We start from the raw sequence: 18872 nt of genomic DNA, 5'->3' as shown, positions 1-18872 counted from the left end.
CAGTCATTGACCCAAGGAGCAACAGACGTTATATCGTATTAGACGTCGTGCTGTTCATTGCTAAGTTACACAATACCTAAGTTACACAATATTTACTCGTCGTAAATAATTCTTAAATAGAAAATCCTAAGGTTCACCGCTTTTTGTTCCGATATTTAATAATCGAAAATTTAATGATATGTAGTATATTATATACGAATAACTAGTTATATAACAGTTATATAACAAAAGTGCGCATATCATCAATCAACCATGATCAAAATGAGATATATAAAAAAATCATATATATAAGAGCGTACGTATGTAAAATGTGAGAAGCACGGCGACTTTACGAGGCGACTTCGTCTTTGTCGCAGGGGTTCCAGTCCTGTGATGATCCAGGAGCCGCAGAATCTGGCAGGCATGACGCTCGAGGAACGGCTAGTCAGCTACAATTGGGGGTCGAATTTTCAAAGCTTCCAAGAAGCTACTCGCAGCGGCACGTTCAAGCCGTTATGCGGCAGTAGTAAGGGCGCCCTGCCCAACACGGACAACCTCGAGGTCCACTACCCGCGTATCCTTAGGCCCTACGAGGAGGCGAGCGTGCCCTGTGCGAAAAAGCCACTGCGGAACAAGCTGTCGATGCTGTTGAGCGAGGACGGTGACATCGGCGCGCCCGTCGACCCCGACAGCGACGAATCGAATGCGGTCGAGCGAGGTCAGTTGGTGCGTAGCAAGGTATCCCGCAGCAGCGACGCGGGACCCACGGCCGGTAGCTCCTGCGGCCGTACAGTATCGGCGGCGGTGATCCTGGCCGCCGTCACCGTTGTCGCGGGCGCTGCGTTCAGGTGAACGTCGCCGCCGGACGAGCAGTCGTTCGAGTTTACTCGGATCCAGGATCGCCCTGGTGATCATCCATCGCGATCGAACCCGCGGCGGACCGAGCAACAGCAGCAGCAGCAACAACAACAGCTGGAGCGTGCGTATGTTCGCGTAAGTACATGCCAATCTCAACGACGCGACATTTAGGCTTAGATAAGTGTTATTGTTCTCCGATCGAGCGCGTCTGGGATTCCTCGGGTGATTCGATCGGATGGACTTTTTTTTCCGAGGCGGGATGATCTTTCCGGCACGGCTAGCGGCTGGCGCGATTTTCGTCGTGTACCATATCGTGTTTCGTACTGATAGGTAATAGACATTACAGCCGTCTTTGACCTTCGTTATTCCGATACTGAATAGTGAAACGCTTAAAATAATGAAGTAATCGAAGCTAACTCGGTACATTATATTTTGGAGTGCTATAAGTTCTCTAAAACATTCTTGCTTGGAGAACCTTAATATAGCACAGCAGTTTGTATCCGCATCTCACTGAAAAATTCGTAGTATTTAAAGATTGAATTTACCTAATTTGTAAAACAAGCAGCTCGTAAAGATTTAAGCAACGTATGTACGCGCGTACCACAAAGAATTCGCCAGCCTTTAGTCGAGAGTGTCGAATTTGTGCGAGTGGAAAAGGACAATTGCAATCACCATTCGATTCGATGTAGATGAAACCTATATACATATATATATATCATAGAAAACGTAGAAGAAATTACCGAATCCACGTTATCTCGACTTATAGGTGTTGAAATAAAATTATGGTAATTTTGGAGGTATGTCATCGAAAATATTTCATCCGCCATACACGTTCGGTTTTATCAACAAGAAATGTTAACTCTCTTTTTCTTAGTGCAGCTACGTGACTGTATTTTGAAAAATATCAAAAATTAGGAACATAAAAGAGTAAACCTATAATAAAATGATTAAACATATTTCGATTGTTTCATTTAATTAAATTGGACGGTTTCTACAGAGAGAAATGTCGTTTTTGAAAGCTTGACTAAAAAAAGGTTCTGTTTTCTTCAAGGCAAATAATGCTATAAAAGTTTATTTCAAGAGAACACCTACAAAGTACTAGGTGTATAGAATATTTTTTTGCTGCTGTTATTTAGAAAATATTCTTTCTCACGTTTTTATTTTTGACACTTTTTTTCACGTCGAGTTTTCAATTCACTTTGTCCTCGATAACTCTTGAAAATATATACACGATTTTGAAACTCGACATGATGATAATCAAATATTCATCTCGGCATTTAAAAATCGTCCAGAAAGGAGAGAGTTAATGACGTTGTACTGGCCGGAAGCCGGATGTGGATGTGCGGCATATTAATTTACGCCCGTGGTGTAAAACCGAGCACGGGAGATCGAATCTATCGTGTTCTCGTTTCGCGATCGGCTTTTCTCTTTCGCGACTTCCGTTTGCGCGCACCATTGTTATATAATAGAGAATTTTTGCGAGCGGTACTCTTCGGAACATGGTAAAAGCGGAAGTCCCACGCTTCGATGCGAAATACCTATAAATTGTCGCGTGACAGTTTTCACCTGAAATTTATATTATTATTTATATTCGGAACATTTGCATTTACCATATTCGAAATACGCTGTTGCAAAAAAAAAGTCCGTAATGTCTCGCGTGTACGCGTAGGATGACCATAGCGGGATATCTCTCGGATGTGAACGCACCGGCTTTGTCGTACGTAGACTTTAGCACGTTAGAATCAATAATGCAAGTTGCGATGGAAATGAATAACACGAGAACTTCCTTGTTCTTTATATACTACACGTTCATTGCCTCGATATATCAACTCACAGTAATATAATCAAAACTTTTCAAAGAAATTTTATATATATAATAGAAGGGACCTATTGAATCATTTTGTTTTGTGCAAAATTATTTTTCACATCAAGTCTTGATAAAATGTAAAGAATAAATAAACGACCTAAATATATTGAATTATGGACTGCGATTATAATTAATAACTAAGATATTACAGAAAATAATAATAATAAAATTAAGTAACATTTTATTTTTAATAACTTGTAATCTCAAGAATTAAATTATTATAGAATGTTGTTGTAAATATTAATCTATGTAATATTCTTAACGATAATAATCGAAATAATCGAACGAGTTCCGTGCAAATGCAATACTTTTTATCATTGATGCGAAAGTGAGATACTTCTGGTAACTGCACTATATCTATTCATACTTTAAGTTAATTACTTCGTTCTACGATCGCACTGCCTGATAAAGCTGCCATTCATTGTCGTTGCTTGTGAGTCATTCTATCATCATCGATTTCGAGACACTGCCTTAACGCTAACACACGAAACGAAGCTACTTTTAAGTCGCATTAAAATGTATCTATTCCATCTCGATGGGTGGAGTAGGTAACATTTAATAATCAAAGTATTAGAAATGCTGTTTGATCCTTTTACGTACGACTTGATCGGCGATTTCGAACGAGAGATATCCTAGCAAATTTTCGCGACAGAGCGGAATATTAATTTAAAACTTCTTTCGAGCTAATCGCAAGAGTTTAATTGTTGGCTGTTTATTTGCTGTTCGAGAACCGGACGAGACGTCGCGATTTTCGCGGAAGAACGTTTCGTGAATTTATTTTTCAGCATACGACTGCTTTCTCCGAAGTTTTTCCAGTACAGTATTTCCCAATTTAATTTGACCTTTTATAAACGAATTTTTTTGCTTATAAAAAAATTATACAACCGACAAATGGAAAATATTGATTAAACTATTAAAATTTAAAGAATATAGATGTTGAGTAATTTTTAAGTGGCGTTGTAAAGAGTTAATCACAAATCCATTTGGAATACGATGAAAAAATATCACGATTTTTTTATCATGCCATTTCCTGTGGAAGCGAAAGTATGAGATTGAATCAAGCGAAGTTAAACAAATCGAGTGAAATAAACGTTTTTATCTAAAATCTCATAAATCTTTTTTGTATTGACTTGAACAAAAATAATTTAATTTGAAAAACTAGAACTCTGAAAGCAACACATTATATGTCTTACGCAAAAAGCGTATTTTCGTTACAATAAAAGTGGCTCGCGAAATTCCGCGGAAAACAACATTTGGGAAACACTGTTCTGATGACTTCGGCGGTCACGCAATAAATGTGTGCGCGCTTCACTACGTCGTGCTCGCACGGTTCTCGCCGAAGTCTGTACATTTTGTTAATTAGACCGTAGCGATAAAGATGCATTTTTAATAAAGATTGTATAAGCATTGGTTGATTTGCACGCGATGGTAATTTCGTGCGCGAGTCTAAGTCTCGCTATCGAAATCGTAATCTCTTTTGTTGAAGCGTTTTACGAAGAGGTGTGTTACTTAACCAACGTTTATATATAAATATATAAATAGATACACTATATATATATTATATATACCCGACGACTCTTTGTAACATTCTGTACAGTTTATTATTACGTGTAACGTTATTCACGCGCGCTTGTCAACGCTCGTTGTCGTATATGGGCGGTTATTTATTTTTTATTTAATGTATAAAGCGATATACTTGCGACTTGACACATCTCTCATTGTGCGTACACACAATACACATACACACACACACACACACACACACACACACTTTCTCGCACTTTCAAGATTTTGAACAAATATGACATATTTGGGACACTCGATTTTCTAATGAATTGTGTGATTCTTATTAATTTTATCCGTATTAGGGATATCAAAGAGTAATCGATATGCGCTTGAGCGTGCGATAATTTACGATTGCTCAACGTATATAAGCTAAGTTATCGATTATAGATTTGTAAATCTATGATTCAGAGATTTATGATTTTGTAACGTATTTTTTAAATGAAGTTATTCAATTTTACCAAAGTTCTGTTTATCTCCAGTTTATTGATTAATTAATATAATTACTATGATCATCATGAAATTGATGTTATTATTAGCCGCATACTCTTCAATCAGCTGCACGATACAAATAAATATAGATGACGTGCCTAGTAAACTCGTGAACGTTCTCAAGGGCTAAACGAACGTTTTGAACGATACGATCTGCATGGCGATTTGCATTCGATTCGAAACCTTCTCCTGATAATTTCCATTTAAATGACTCTCGACTCGGATTTGTTCTATACTCTACCTCATTTCGAAATCAAACGAAACGGAAGTGTCCCTAAACACGCGCTGTTACCGATTTTCATTTTGCAACGGTATTAACAGAAAAATAACAAACGGGGAGTTTCATTAGTTGAAATCAATTTTAAATTGTTTTCGTCGAGTTCACATTTTTCGGTGTTAGATCGGAAAAGATTTTCTCCTTCCCTGCTCTCCCTTCTAGCATAGCGAAATCTCAAAGTAGGCGCGACTAATCGGTATCGGACACGTAGGTACGTTTTACAATTTAATACTAACTGATAATTCGTAAATGTCATAGGAAAATCTGTGTGTGTGTAGAGAAGACCTTAGGGCAATCGAATGGCCGTGTATCTTAACCCTTAAGCAGTCGGGTCTCTCGAGTATATCTCGCAATATTCATGCATTCATTCGTAGCATAGTATATATGCTATGTATATTTCCACAAGCAAAAATCGAACTTATATATATAAAAAAAGAACAGTTGAAGTTATTTTATCAAAATACGTATAATAAAAAATAACTTATGATAAAATACTTTATAAATATTATCTTTTTATTTATATCGTGTAATTTTATTTGTGTAAACGTAATTTCCGTATCGACCCTCTGAAAAATTATTCGTATTAGAAAAAGCACTTCGGTCGTCATCGACTACTTAAGGGTCACAAGCAACGCGGAGGTCATTCGTTCGTAACCACGCTGTACTTATCGAATCGAAATTGTTGAGAACTGCAGTATATATTGCTTTACAAATATTGTGTTCCGATTGGACCCGGTTCAACGGCGAGAACCCGGGGAACTATATCCTGGCGATGGAAAGCGATCGGCGTTGCCGGACGATAAATTCGCGCATGACGTCGCTTCCCAAAACTGTGCTTGACGGTACGTGGTTGTTCAGCAAACTATTTTCGATAACTCGCAAACGCGCCGGACAATTATTACCCAAAAGAGGGCCACCGCAACGTTGTTTTTTTTTCCGATAACCCGTTATCCGGGAGCAGGTGAGTTTCTGCCGCAGAGTTACTGAATATTTTCGAGAAATTTGTTCGTTTAAAATGGAGCGCTCATGTCAACGGTGTAAATTCGTACGGGATACGTTGCGTTTAACCCGTTTTGCCTGAGAATCCGAGCGTGGCAAAGCTTTTCCTGGAAGTTACGAAAGTTTCACGTTTTCCGTCAAAGTGAGATTTTTTAAAATGAATAAATCATTCGTTGAAACACTAGATATCGACTACCGATGGGATTCGACGGCATCGCATTATTTTCTGGCACGTCGACACAGTTTTCTCGATGGAAGCGCAATAACATCATTCCACATTTAAAGCACATGTAGCCGCAGTCAGAAATTCCAACTGATTCCGCGGATTCGACCGATTCCGCTAAAGTTTCTTTCTCTTCTCGATTGTATCTCTCTCTCTCTCTCTCTCTCTCTGTCTCTCTCTTCATTGCGTGGACATGCATGTTAGGATCTGCTGAATGTCGGACGATTTTTAACTTCATCAGACGGGCTCGTAATAATCGATGCGCGAGATGAGCGGGGACGACGCGATGTATCGTCCTTGTTCGAGGAGTTGATGCACGTCGCCGACGGATGCCGAGGATCCTGGCAAGCCTCTCGTCGCGGACGATCGTCGGCGACGTGAAATGGGTGCTAAAGAACCGCCGGTGATATGAACAGAACAATCAAGCAAAGCGTCACGAGTAAATGTCCTTTAATAAACTGGGATAATTATTATATTAGGTAAGACACGGTAGCGCGACGTGTTACACCATTTATACTCGATGATCTTGTATCGTAGATATGTTAGGCGATTTTTCTTTTGTAACGATTGCTGGCGTTCACCATCTTTTCGACAACGTCCGAGGCGATTTTCAACAGTTTTCCGAAACTTCGATCTTCTTTACAGCAATTGATTTATTATTTTCGTTAACAGCTGTATTAATATTTCTCTTTTCTACAGCATCATTATTTCTTTGATAATTATTTAAGGAAGCTTAAATCAATCTTTATTTAATTAAAAATAATGTAATAAGTAATCTAAAGAATTATACTCGAAAATTCTGCTTTCTTCGACAGTGATATAGAGTAGTTATTATGCAAATCGTGCGGGAAATACGAAGTCAACGAGACAGTTTTTCTCTTTTCTTGAAAGTAAAATCCACGTTTGCGACGCTGGAAAATCGAATTTCGTGGCATCGCGAAGTGTGCTGACGCCTTCCACCTTCCTGCACCAGCCACCATCTACCATTTCCAACAAAAATGTTTATTCCATCGGGAGTATCGAACCAAATTTGAGTGGATATGATTCCCATTTTGAAGTCGGAAAGTCGGTCGATGTCAACGTCGCCGCGGGCTTGACGAAAACGACGGTGAAGGCCGGGAAATCGAAAATGTATGTACTGTACGTAGACGATTAGCGATCGCCGGCTCGAGTTTCCGTGGTCCTTTTTTAAAAAATAGTGACACGGACGCGCGGCGATCGGAGCGGTAATGCGTAAGCGCGAGAGTGCATATAAGGAAATCGAGCGAATAGCGTGTGCGTGTACATAGAATGTCCTGTATATAGTTTTAGATTTAAATGACGTCCGGGGAACCTCATAGGCACCTTACTACACACTCGATACCTATTTCGGATAGGTGTGGCTAAAAAAAACACACAGTATCTTATATCTTTATAATATACATACACTGAGCGCCCTATCCTTCCATAACGCTCTTACATTAGATTTATACCTATCCGATTTACACTCGATATTAACATCTAAACGCTACACTATCATCTACACTGTAACAAATTGTATTATATTTTATATATATAAATATGTAAATGTTTTTTTAACATATGTGTTTTTTATTGACTGACTGATCGACCCACCTCATCCTGGCTCCTACAATTGTTTGGAGAATTTCTCGAATTCTCGGTGATATTTTATAGCAATTTTTGTTTTAAACCTACTTATTTTGTTTGTTTTATTACTATTAATTATATTGCAGAGACGAATAATAAGCTGGTATAAATATAAAATTAAGAGGTAAGTAAATTTTACTTCATATCATATAATTTAATTCCTCGTGAAGATTTATGTGTTGTATAAAAACGAAGACTCGTATGTCCAAAAATATTCGTATGCTTGAGTGGTCGATAAACGTATGTGTATGTGTAAATAGGTAATAAACGGTAGGGTTTACCCTAACCCTAATATTTTTATCAAGCACACCTGCGTTCTATTTCAAGTCGCTAATTTCCGGACGGCGAAGTTCTCGCTCTTCTATCATCATCAATTTCCGCCGTCTTCGTGCTACTGATCGGCTGTATTTCAGGATACGGCCCTTGCGACGTTAACTACACTAAGAATATTACGGCGTTACTGAATTATCGCTTTTCATTTGACGTTCCGATATTTTTCGCTCGGCTTCCCAGAAGTATAATTCGACCTTCGTCATCCGCGGAAAGATAACTTTTTTTTTGTAATACACGTCGTAATGTTACACATCGCAAAGGCAACGATATGTTTCTCGGGACAGAATAATTAATGCTGCTAATTACGCGCAATGATAACTACTCCAAGTTATCTTTTAGCATCGATAGCTCGATAGCACCGAGTTACAGCAAGCATCCGCAAACCTACACACAGCTTCGTAACGGCAGAAACACGCCACGTAGACATGCGCGAGCGATAAAATTACCATGTCCAACAAATCACCCCAACGGAGCGCGCTATCGAGTGTGCGACGCAACTAATTATACGCGCGTATATTACTTGCGGGCGACTCGGGACGGCAGTTCGGCTGCCGCTGGCAGTTTCAATTGCCGTCCGACGAGCTCGTCCATCGGATTACAGCGTGGATTTACCCAAGGCGTCCGCGAGAGCTCCGATCCATTAATGAAGTTCCTGGCAAGTTCGCTAATACTGCAGGTATGCGCGGGTAACGGCCACCACTTAATCAAACTTGGACGCGTCGCGATGCGGCCGTTGCGTCCGCTGATGTACATTCGATTTTTTCACCTGCTCACGGATACAATTTAGTTAAAAAGCACTAAGAAGGACTAATGATTTTTTTATGTCTTTAGTTTTGGGACAACATAATTAATATTTCGATCGGTATTGCTTAATTGACGATTGAAGTATTTTATTAATAGTATATACACAGTATGTTAGTATATATTGTTTTGAAGAAAATGTAAACGAAACTCATCGTATTATAAATCTAGAAATCATACTTGATAGAGATTGTCATGGTATCTAATGCACAGATATCGGCGAGAAGCGAAAATAAAATGGAAATGATCACAAGTTTCGTTTTACAAACTCGAGCGAAATCCTCTTAAAACTTTGACTGCCGCCTGCAATTGGCGAGATAGGAGACATCGAGAGTATGATGGAGTTATTATGCGTTCGATACTCCCGTCGTGAGAACGCGGTAGAGAAATCGCGGCTGTCTCAGATGGTCTTGTATCGCAGCTATACTTTGTTATCCTGCCTAGGAACTATGCAATAATGATGCCGCGCATTTCCCGGATGAATCGATGTCCCAGGTGACATTTCTTAATCCCTCGCCCCGCCGCGGCGCGGCGATTTTATGTAAAATGTGCCATTATTACTTCCCTCGAGAGCGGAGTTAATTAAATCCCGTAGTAAAAGCTACGGACGATTTGAACCCGCGTTGCCGATTGAAAACGATGACGAGAAACGAAAGCGAGCTGCCGCGATCTCCGTCGTTGATTGTTTTCGGATCGGATTGTGATGCGCACCGACGACGGCGAAGGGAAAATAAACGGTGAAAGAAAAGATTATTAAAGTGACAGAGAATCGTGCAGAATCGAGAGGAAATTACTTGTAATATATTGATTATTATTCCCGGCGAACTCTCAGCATCAGCGAATTCACAACATAGGAAGTATTAATGATAATTATTTTATAAATCTAATCTCTGTTCAAAGTCTCTTTATATATAAATATCAGTCTATAAAAGTCCATAGAAGTCTATAGAACATAAAATACATTCTTAGAACTTAGAACTTTTGTTTGGTACATATATTATGAAAAATAATAAATTTGGAAAATATGATTTTTAATACTGTTTTGTACAACCAGATCACAACTGTCGAGTATCTTTACTATAGAATATTATACTGTACACAGCGTGATATTATATCCTTTCTCATATGTACATAACTTTCTATAATTGTACGTGATAAGGATCGCCCTTATACTCATGTATCCTTTACAACTTCATTCATCCGGCGACCACGTCGTTTTCATTGAAATAACGGACTAACCCACTTTGCATGGCGAGGCGGTCGAGATTGCATAAGTTATGCGAGTTATCGCCCGTATCCATAAGGGGCGATACGTCCCTTGAATGCGAGAGGTCGCGGACTCGAATACGCCGTTCGCATGTAAATCTGCTCTTCCCGCTGTCGTACTTCCGACCGAACCATGTCCGACTTTTAGCTGATAAAGTGCCCGTTGCTGATCTACCGTCTCGATTCCACGGTTCTACGTTTCTACAGTAGAATTTCGATCCTTGAGAACTTTCCGCCGCACGACCGACTCACGAATTTATAGCTCCTGGACAAATTTGTCTTCCCGTAATGAGCGTCCGATCAGTTTGATCGTACTAGCTTATCCTTTGAGGCTACTCTATTATTAGACGTTATCTCCAGAGAATCGACGGAGAGAAATGTACGGGTCGAACCGTTAAGTGCAGTGATCGATAAAATCTTGTAATTTCCTTTAGTTTTAATTCGACTAAATGATATTCAGAGACATAGAAAAAAGACCCTTTTTTTCCTCCGAATATAATCCGCTTAGAATCTATCTCGATCAAGAATTCCAAATCAAAAACGTAATGAAATAATTTTTCTCATCGAAGAGATAAAAAGTGAATATTTTTACACGAATTTGTCGAAATTATAATCATAAAACTTTTAGCAACAAAAAAAAAGCAATGAGATTTAATTGGATTCGCGCAGAGTTAAAAGTCCGGAAAGTGGAAAGTATCAAAAGTTCCTAATAACATGTAATAGTAATAGTAATTTCAAAGTAAATTACTTAAAAATTTGCCTATAGATTCTTTAGCAGTAACATTCGCTGATATTCAATTATCATTAATCGATGCTGATTGCCTATAATTTTTTATACTTTGATTAAAATAAAATTATTTTTAATGCACGGATTCATGCGTCAGTTGCTTTTTGTAGCAGAAAAAAATATATGCTCGCACAAATTGAGAGCTGACTGAATAGAAGCGCCGAACATATTTGGTGAGCAGTTACAAACAAAAATATCACAATAGTTTCGAAAACTGGAAGCAATGTCTATACACAGCTTCACGACGTAGAGTGAAATACGAGTCGTATTGAAGTGAAACCGACATATTCGCAATTCTGACGTGTTCTCTTGTTCTCTGGTTTACATTTTACGTATAGAGTAACATGTGGAATATACAAAAGTTACGCATGCACATATAGGTGATATTCCATATACATATGCTGTTCACTCTACTATTCTGCAATAAATTTAATAATTTATGGTCGAAATTATATCTTTTTGAAAATAGACTCTAGTTTTCTAAGCTGCTCAACCAGCTAAACTAAAGCTTAAAAACTATTAAACACCATTTTCCGTATCGATTTAACGCAAAGTGGACAGAATATGTGACTAAGATATTCAAACATATTTATTCTAAGGAAGAAATACATTACCTGAGCACCAAAAAGATGGTTTAAAAATTAATATTCAAGTTTTCATGAATAATTGTTTTCTAAAATTGATTACTTCTAATTACACTATCTCTAAATACTGATTTATCGTTTTAACGGTTAAATCGTGAAATTTTAGGAAGACAGTCTAAGTATTTTTTACTTTTTGTAATGGCATTTGCGTTTACGCACTTGAAATATTTTCCATTGCCGTACATCAATCTTACTAGAAAATTAAATTTGTTTTTTCGTGTGGATGATGATTCGTATACACTCACATATATCTCTGTTTCAACAGAAAGAAGAAATAGTTGTTTCTCTTATTTCTTTTCTGTTCGTCTCGCTGCTCCGCAGTGGGATGGCTCAAGTAAAGTTCCCTGCATTTCTTTATTTTGCCCCGGAGTATGATCTCTCGGGAGTTTCGAAACTGCAGCGGAACGGCGAACTTGCGTCTGCCATTGGCAGAAATTAATGAGATATTTGAAAGCGGTTAAACTTCCACACAAAATCGTCGACTGCTCCCTTTCCGTGTAAATTTAAACATGGTCGAGCACTCTTTAAATCGACGGCTGAGACTGAGTGAGACTCAACTGTAGGTCTTAACGATGCATATAGCGCGCTTATTGCAATAAATTTTATTAAGAAACCGATCGATGCCTCTCTCTTACAGCAATTTCTTATCTTTATTAATTCATGGATAATTGGATGAACGAAACTTTGGTACGGGCATCGAATTCAACTTGAAATTCGTTATAACTTTATCGTTTTGTAAATGAGCCGTTGCTCAACGACGAAATATTTTATTTTCAATGTATATTTCTCAATGTCGAACTCTGTAACCATTTTAAAATCCCTCAATGTTGTACAGAGGAAGCCATAACGTCCATTTCGAAAATACTGAAGCAAACACGGGCGGACTGCCTGAAATTCGCGAAACGCGTCGATCGTCATAAATCTCTGTCGCGCAAAAATACTGACTGCTAGTACAATTTGCTCGCAACGCCATTTCTCACGGTGTGCTTTGCCTTGTATATCGATGAAAATTTACTGTCCCTGGCGGCCGTCACTTTGTTTGTCGGCCTTTTTACTGCTCTACTTTCTCAAGCCCCGATACGTTTTCGCCGCGCGATACGGCGATTTTGCATCATCGCATGATATTACGATGCGAGGAAACAAAACTGGAAAGTTTTCATCGGAGCATTGATTTATAATAGTAAAGCGTGAAACGGCACGGATATTAGATAGAATCGTACGAGAGTTTAGAACATTTCCATGTATATTCTCGCGGCAGGAAATTGAGAATAAATCGAACGCGATGCAATGCGACAACTATTTTGTTAGACATATTACGCGTTTCAAGATAATTATCAAGATAGATCTTGTTTCTTTCGGATTTTCTAAAATGCGGAAACTCTGTAAACTCTCGAAGAATTTAGCAGAGAAAGATTCACTGACTTTCCTTGCACAAGGTATCGTCCACTTTTGAGAAAATATAGGTTGCATTACTTTACGTTAAAAAGAAAGTTACTTTATCTCGATAGTAATGACGCAGTTTTAGAGCCTCGTTAAAGCTGCGAATAAAAAAAGCTGAGTAGAAAAATTGCAGGAACCGAGTTTGGAGTGAGGATAGCGCTTCAGCACCGAGAACTCTAGAAACTTATAATCATCCGAGGCGTTATACTAGCCCCAGTTCCAGCAACGCTCGTGAAGTTTACATTTTTTAAATCATTCTTTACATTTTAATTATTTATTTGTACAAAATTATTAATTTCCCGTTATCCTGTCAGCTCTCACTAACTCTTTTATTTGTATTTCATTTACGGAGAGACTCGAGATCTTCAACGTGGGATTGTAAATCTTTTTAATCGTAAAATAAATCTCACATTAATTGATGAAATATTACTTTACATTACGAAAAAGTATACAGTATGTCGATCACTATAAAATAAATACATGAAATACTTTTTTGGTTCTCTTTATTTCAAAACGTAGGATCTAGAAAATAACGTTTTTATAATTTTGCTTGTATACACTGGCGTTGTCCCCAAAAAGATCAATAATCCAGACAACGTGTTTCACAATTAGTCCAGGCAATCAAAGTGCTCCACTGCATCGCGATTAAAATGGAATTTTCGTAATGCACGAACTGGTAATGGTTACAATTTGATCAAATATACAAAATCCCCGCGTGCGGTCGCGTGTCACGTTTACAGGTCGCTTTTTCTCCGAGCCGCTACATCGGGCGGCACGGCGCCGACAGGCTGTTCGATGCGGCCGGAATATCTCGTCGCTGCGGTGGATCGCTGCGCGGGAGGGAAAATGGGAGCAAGAGAGAGAGACAACGAAAATGGGGGTGCGGGAAAAAGTACAGGGAGAGAGAGAGAGGAGGAGGGAGTGTCGAGTTGCCGGGGTGGCTCTAGAAATTTATTAGCGCCGGACGCACTCAGCCGCGGCGCGTCACTGTAAATTAACAGCAAACAGAGAAACGAGATGACCCGCCCTCGCACCCTTTCCTCGTCCATTCTCGGTCCCTCTCGTTCGCCACTGTGCCGTCCCTCTCCATCTCCCGTCCGTTCTCTCTTCCGCGCGGTCCATCGTCGACGACCATGCGCGCATGTTGTTTGCCATTCCCGCCTATTCGACTATGAATTAAAACATAAATTTCAATCAACCGGGCAAAGGCATTTACGTGCCTTCTCGACTAGAATATACATATATAGAGTGTCCCGAATATCTTCGGTGTCCAGTCGCACAGCTGATCGAACGCAAGATCAATTTTTTCTTTGCTACGATAGATCAGCATTTATCCGTAGATATCAAAATTTTATATCCTTATTAAATAACGCTTGTTAAAATTGACAGTAAAACAAGATCTCATTTTCATATATCTTTTTGAGATTCTGTTCGCCGGAATGTTTAATTTCGATAGAAAATATCTCCGTAACCAATGTTACTCTGATGTTGCAATTAATTTTTATAGTTTAACGTCTGATACTTGTGATCGGAATACATACGTGCTTCTGGACTACCTGGTACATCAAACGGCCGTGGCCGTCGATTGGGTCGACGTATATACGAGTAAAGAGGGCGAGCGGGTGCAATTATGCGAGCTCTCGTGTCGATTAAAGAAAATTGTTCCCTCCAGGGTTGTGTTTTTCACCATCAAGACGTGCCGTGAACGTACGTAAGCGGTCAAATATATATTGAATGCGTACGGACGTCGAGAGTTGCCTTATTGCTCAATTGTTGGAGTGCGTGTTTATTCAAGATATTAGGACTTCACACATGGCATAATGATGATGGCAAGCATTATTCTACTTTTTGAGCAGTTAGCGATATAAAAGATGCAAGTTTCTACAAGTTTTTTGTGCTCCTTCCACATTAGATGTAGGAATTTTATAATTTTTGAATATTTCTAAAGGATATCTAATTACTGCACGCGATTGTGTTTCATTAATTTTATTAATATTTAATATATAATCCTATTTATAATGCCAAATGCGGTGCGCGATTTACCGATGCGTTAAGCACAAACTTTGCGCTTCGAATAATAATTATAACAATTCAACGCAATACTTGTATTTGGCAGAGTTATCTGTACCTTTGATTCGCATTTTTAAAGCCTATTGTAAGCCAATTGTTTCGCGAATTATGTACCGACCGAATTCGTCCGCCGCAGCAGTGGACTTTAATCAATGCGCGATCGCTTGTAATGAGTTAATTATTCCCTCACTCGCGCGATAGAAAACCATTAGCAAGTAAGCGCGTGGCAATATTATTATCAGCCCGTCGCTCTATTAAAGCTGCCGCTTTTCCATTAATTAATGCGCACGTCACGCATACTGATCGCCGGATTTTGTCATAATGTAACCCACTAATGGAGAAGTCACGTGTGCGAATAAATCTCCACAAAGTGTGACTATTTACTTAAATTAACTACTACCTCTTATTGTAACATTCAATAGTCGGACAACGTCAATATTTAGAAAGTCGATTCACACTTTTCGTGTATTTACAAAACTATTTACGAAACTATATAACCATTTACGAAATAGATTCCGTTATATAAATCAATTTTTTTCTCTTATATCCCTTAAAACGCACATCTAGTTTATTAGTCGATAAGAAAAAGCCTGGCTCATAGAAATTGATACCTTCAAATAAGACATTCCGCTGTGGAATGCATTTTTCTACTTCCTAAATCCGGTGTATAACGAGCGCCCGCTGTATTTTCCACTTCCTACTTTTCTTCTGGTTATTTCCTTACAACAGGCCAATTTAACATCCTTATAAGAAACGGCATTTCTCTCCGCGCGAAGCTATCCAAAGAAATGTTACAAATTCGTGCTGCTCCCGAGCTTGGCCTCTGGTTAATGCGGTGCAAGTTCAAAGTGTTTCGGCAGAAGCAAGCGAGGGGAAAAAGAAAAAGATGTTGTTCAGCATCGCGAGATTCTGAAGAGGGCTTTTAAGAGCCACGGTTTGTACCTGTTCTATTTCGCCGCTATATCTTTCTAAGTGTTTTAGTTCCGTGATTGCATTAACACCTAACTGCGTTACACCGTGTAAAAAATATGATGACATTTCTGAAATCGTTTTCTCGTGAAAAGGAATATCTTGCGTGGATTTATTAAAATGAATGGTTGTAAAATGCTTCTCTTTGCTGTGCTAATGGTAATTAAACGTGCGTATCGCGGGAGGTAAAAAGAAAACGACTAACTCATCGAGTCTAGTTTACTTATGCTCTACGTGCTCGCATGCGATGAACGGTAATACCGTTTATACCGGGTAACCGCATCGCTGCCTGTTTGAGAATAACAACAGCGCACGCCTTTCCGATCGCCTCGCTGGTAAAGATAAACGGGCGAAGCGACGGCGCTGGGTAAATATACGCCGGTGTTTTCGCTCGTACGTGCCACCGCCATCTCGCCGTCGTCGAGCTACGAAGACCGGCAGCCCTCATTCTCTTCGGTCGAGGGTGAAATGGGCGCATAGAATGCCCGGGTTTTCGAGCTTCGAACGAAAACGCGCGGCTGATGCCATCGGACCTCCCGATTCAATCAGCCCTCATTGTTTAAAAGTGCTGGCCGCGATACCACGACCGATTCCACTACCATCATCATGTACCTGTGTACCTACACGTAGTTCAGACGACGAACGTGTCGTCTCGTCGTCCCGGCCGAGGTGATTTTCAACCCTTACCCGTCGCCGTCGGTCCGATTCCAGCGAGTCTTTCGATTCAAGGAAGGGCGAATCGGACGGTCAACCTGATCGCGCGACTGTTCTTTCAACGTGAGTTACATCGACCGCGCCGCCGCATTAATTACCATTAGAGAGGATTGCTCTAATTCCGCCCTCTCTTCCCGCGTGTCCTCCGGCCGCAGGAACATTCGATGGGAAATTGCGGCTGCGGAGGAAACCTCGTGCAAGATCGAGCGCGGCTGGCTAGCTGGCTAGCTGGCTGGCTGGCTGACCCGTTGGTCCGCCGAGCGAATTTATTACGGTCACTACGGTCGCTGACTTTAGCATTTTTTCGTCGCTCGTGAATTCCCGGCCACCTGTACCGATGGCTCATCCCCCTGGTGACGCTAGGTGCGAGCTTCGCATGTCCGATCGTCCGCATTTCGATCCAGTTGGCAGTGATTGAACGTGCACGTCGAGCGCGCATTTCTCCCTCTTTCTCTTTTCCACCTGCTCTCTCACGTACCGGGTACTTTTATCGATAGGGAAGATGGATCTCTCCCCCGGCCGCTGTTTTCCTAGCGCTCTTTATTAAAACCAATTTCAACGGGCTGCGGCGGCTCGTCAAGTTTTATGACCGGCACGACGGCGATAAGGTACAAAAAGGTCAAAAAAGTTTTCGCTAGAACTCGCCTTCATTTTATTAGACGAGGGCAGAATGACTCCGAACAATTTTCGGTGTCCAAAGGCTGGTCAACGTGAGATCAATTGACATTAATAATTGAATCAATTTATTTAAGAATAACATGTGTTTAATGTTTAAACATCGATACGGTTAATGAGACATATACTAGAAACGTAAATTCACTCTGCATACTAATCCTTATTATATGTATGTAAAGATAGTTTATATATAAATTTACAACATCTTCAAGTCTATAAAAAACGTAACTGTGAAGTTGAAGTGAATTCCCCCGGGCATTACTCGAGAGAGAAGCGCTACTCGAAACTAACATTTTATACCAACTGCACAATGGCCATCGAGGCAAAATTGTATCCATGGAGCTAACAATGCGGGATCAAGAAAAATGTGTAATGCGAACACGAAGCGTATAACTTGTCGGCGAAATTAAGAGCGCGGTAAATCATGTGCCGAACCAGGCCGAACGATTTCGGCCTGGTCGCTTTCATTGCGAGTACTATTTACGACGCATTTTCATCCCGCCGAGCGGCACAAATTGCTCGGTGCTCGATGGAGTTTCAAGTATTACACGACAAACACGCATTCGAGTTTCACTCTATTACGAGAGCTTTAACGCGGTTTCGCAGTCGACGAGAGTCGCCCGTCGCGAAAGTAAACGCCCGCTCTCTTATCCAAAGTCGTTCCGCATGCATTGCATTATTGAGACTGCACCTACCGCATGTACGTGTGCAGGCATTGCAAGAGGTAATTACCGGGGAACAGTAAAAAGCCACGCAGTGCGAAAGCGCACTCTACGACTTAAATCTTGTATATCGAGCGTTTATTGTTTGTTTAGAGAAGCTGGACTTTTTGCAAGCAGTTTCCACACGAGTAGTGCAAGAGCGATTTTTAAGATTTTATACGATTTTAGATTTTAGATTTTAGATTTTAACTCTATGTCCATATATTTCTTATTTAAAAAAATGCATGATTCGTGCATAAGGTGATTAATTTGCACGGTATTATTGTGCACATGCATGGTGTAACAGTTGTAAGATCTATATCGACTGTTAATCAAGATTACATTGCGCGTTACATGTGTCCACGCACTGGGCATTCGACCTCCTTGCATTACACGTGAAAGCATATTACCGTTAATTGGCAATCAGTTCACGTTAACGTTCTAAGGTTAAACACGATCTTTGTATGAGAAAATCGGACGGAAATCCACTGTGATTGCCGTTAAACTCGATGTGCCGATAAGAGTTAACCGACGTCGATATACACTCGCGATTGGAAAAACTTTTAT

The 18872-nt window shown here is 39.9% G+C and overlaps 1 protein-coding gene across 3 annotated transcripts in view; it reads left to right on the top strand.

Moving 5' to 3' along the window:
- The window catches only part of Olf413 (DBH like monooxygenase olf413), a 259648-nt gene extending 251812 nt beyond the window's left edge, over nt 1–7836 (top strand). For all 3 annotated transcript variants that reach the window (XM_071726696.1, XM_071726697.1, XM_071726695.1), the window contains one exon: nt 357–7836. In XM_071726696.1, coding sequence (XP_071582797.1) covers nt 357–831 — 475 coding nt within the window. In that variant the 3' untranslated portion in view covers nt 832–7836. The remainder of the gene's footprint in view (nt 1–356) is intronic.
- The last annotated feature ends 11036 nt before the right edge of the window (nt 7837–18872 follow it).

Source organism: Temnothorax nylanderi, unplaced genomic scaffold (genome assembly GCF_030848795.1).
Source record: "Temnothorax nylanderi isolate EJ_2023f unplaced genomic scaffold, tnyl_v1.0 TNYL_tig0010_pilon, whole genome shotgun sequence".
Lineage (NCBI taxonomy): Eukaryota > Metazoa > Arthropoda > Insecta > Hymenoptera > Formicidae > Temnothorax > Temnothorax nylanderi.
Note: the sequence above shows the minus strand (reverse complement) of the source record. Positions and strands in the feature narration are given on the sequence as shown.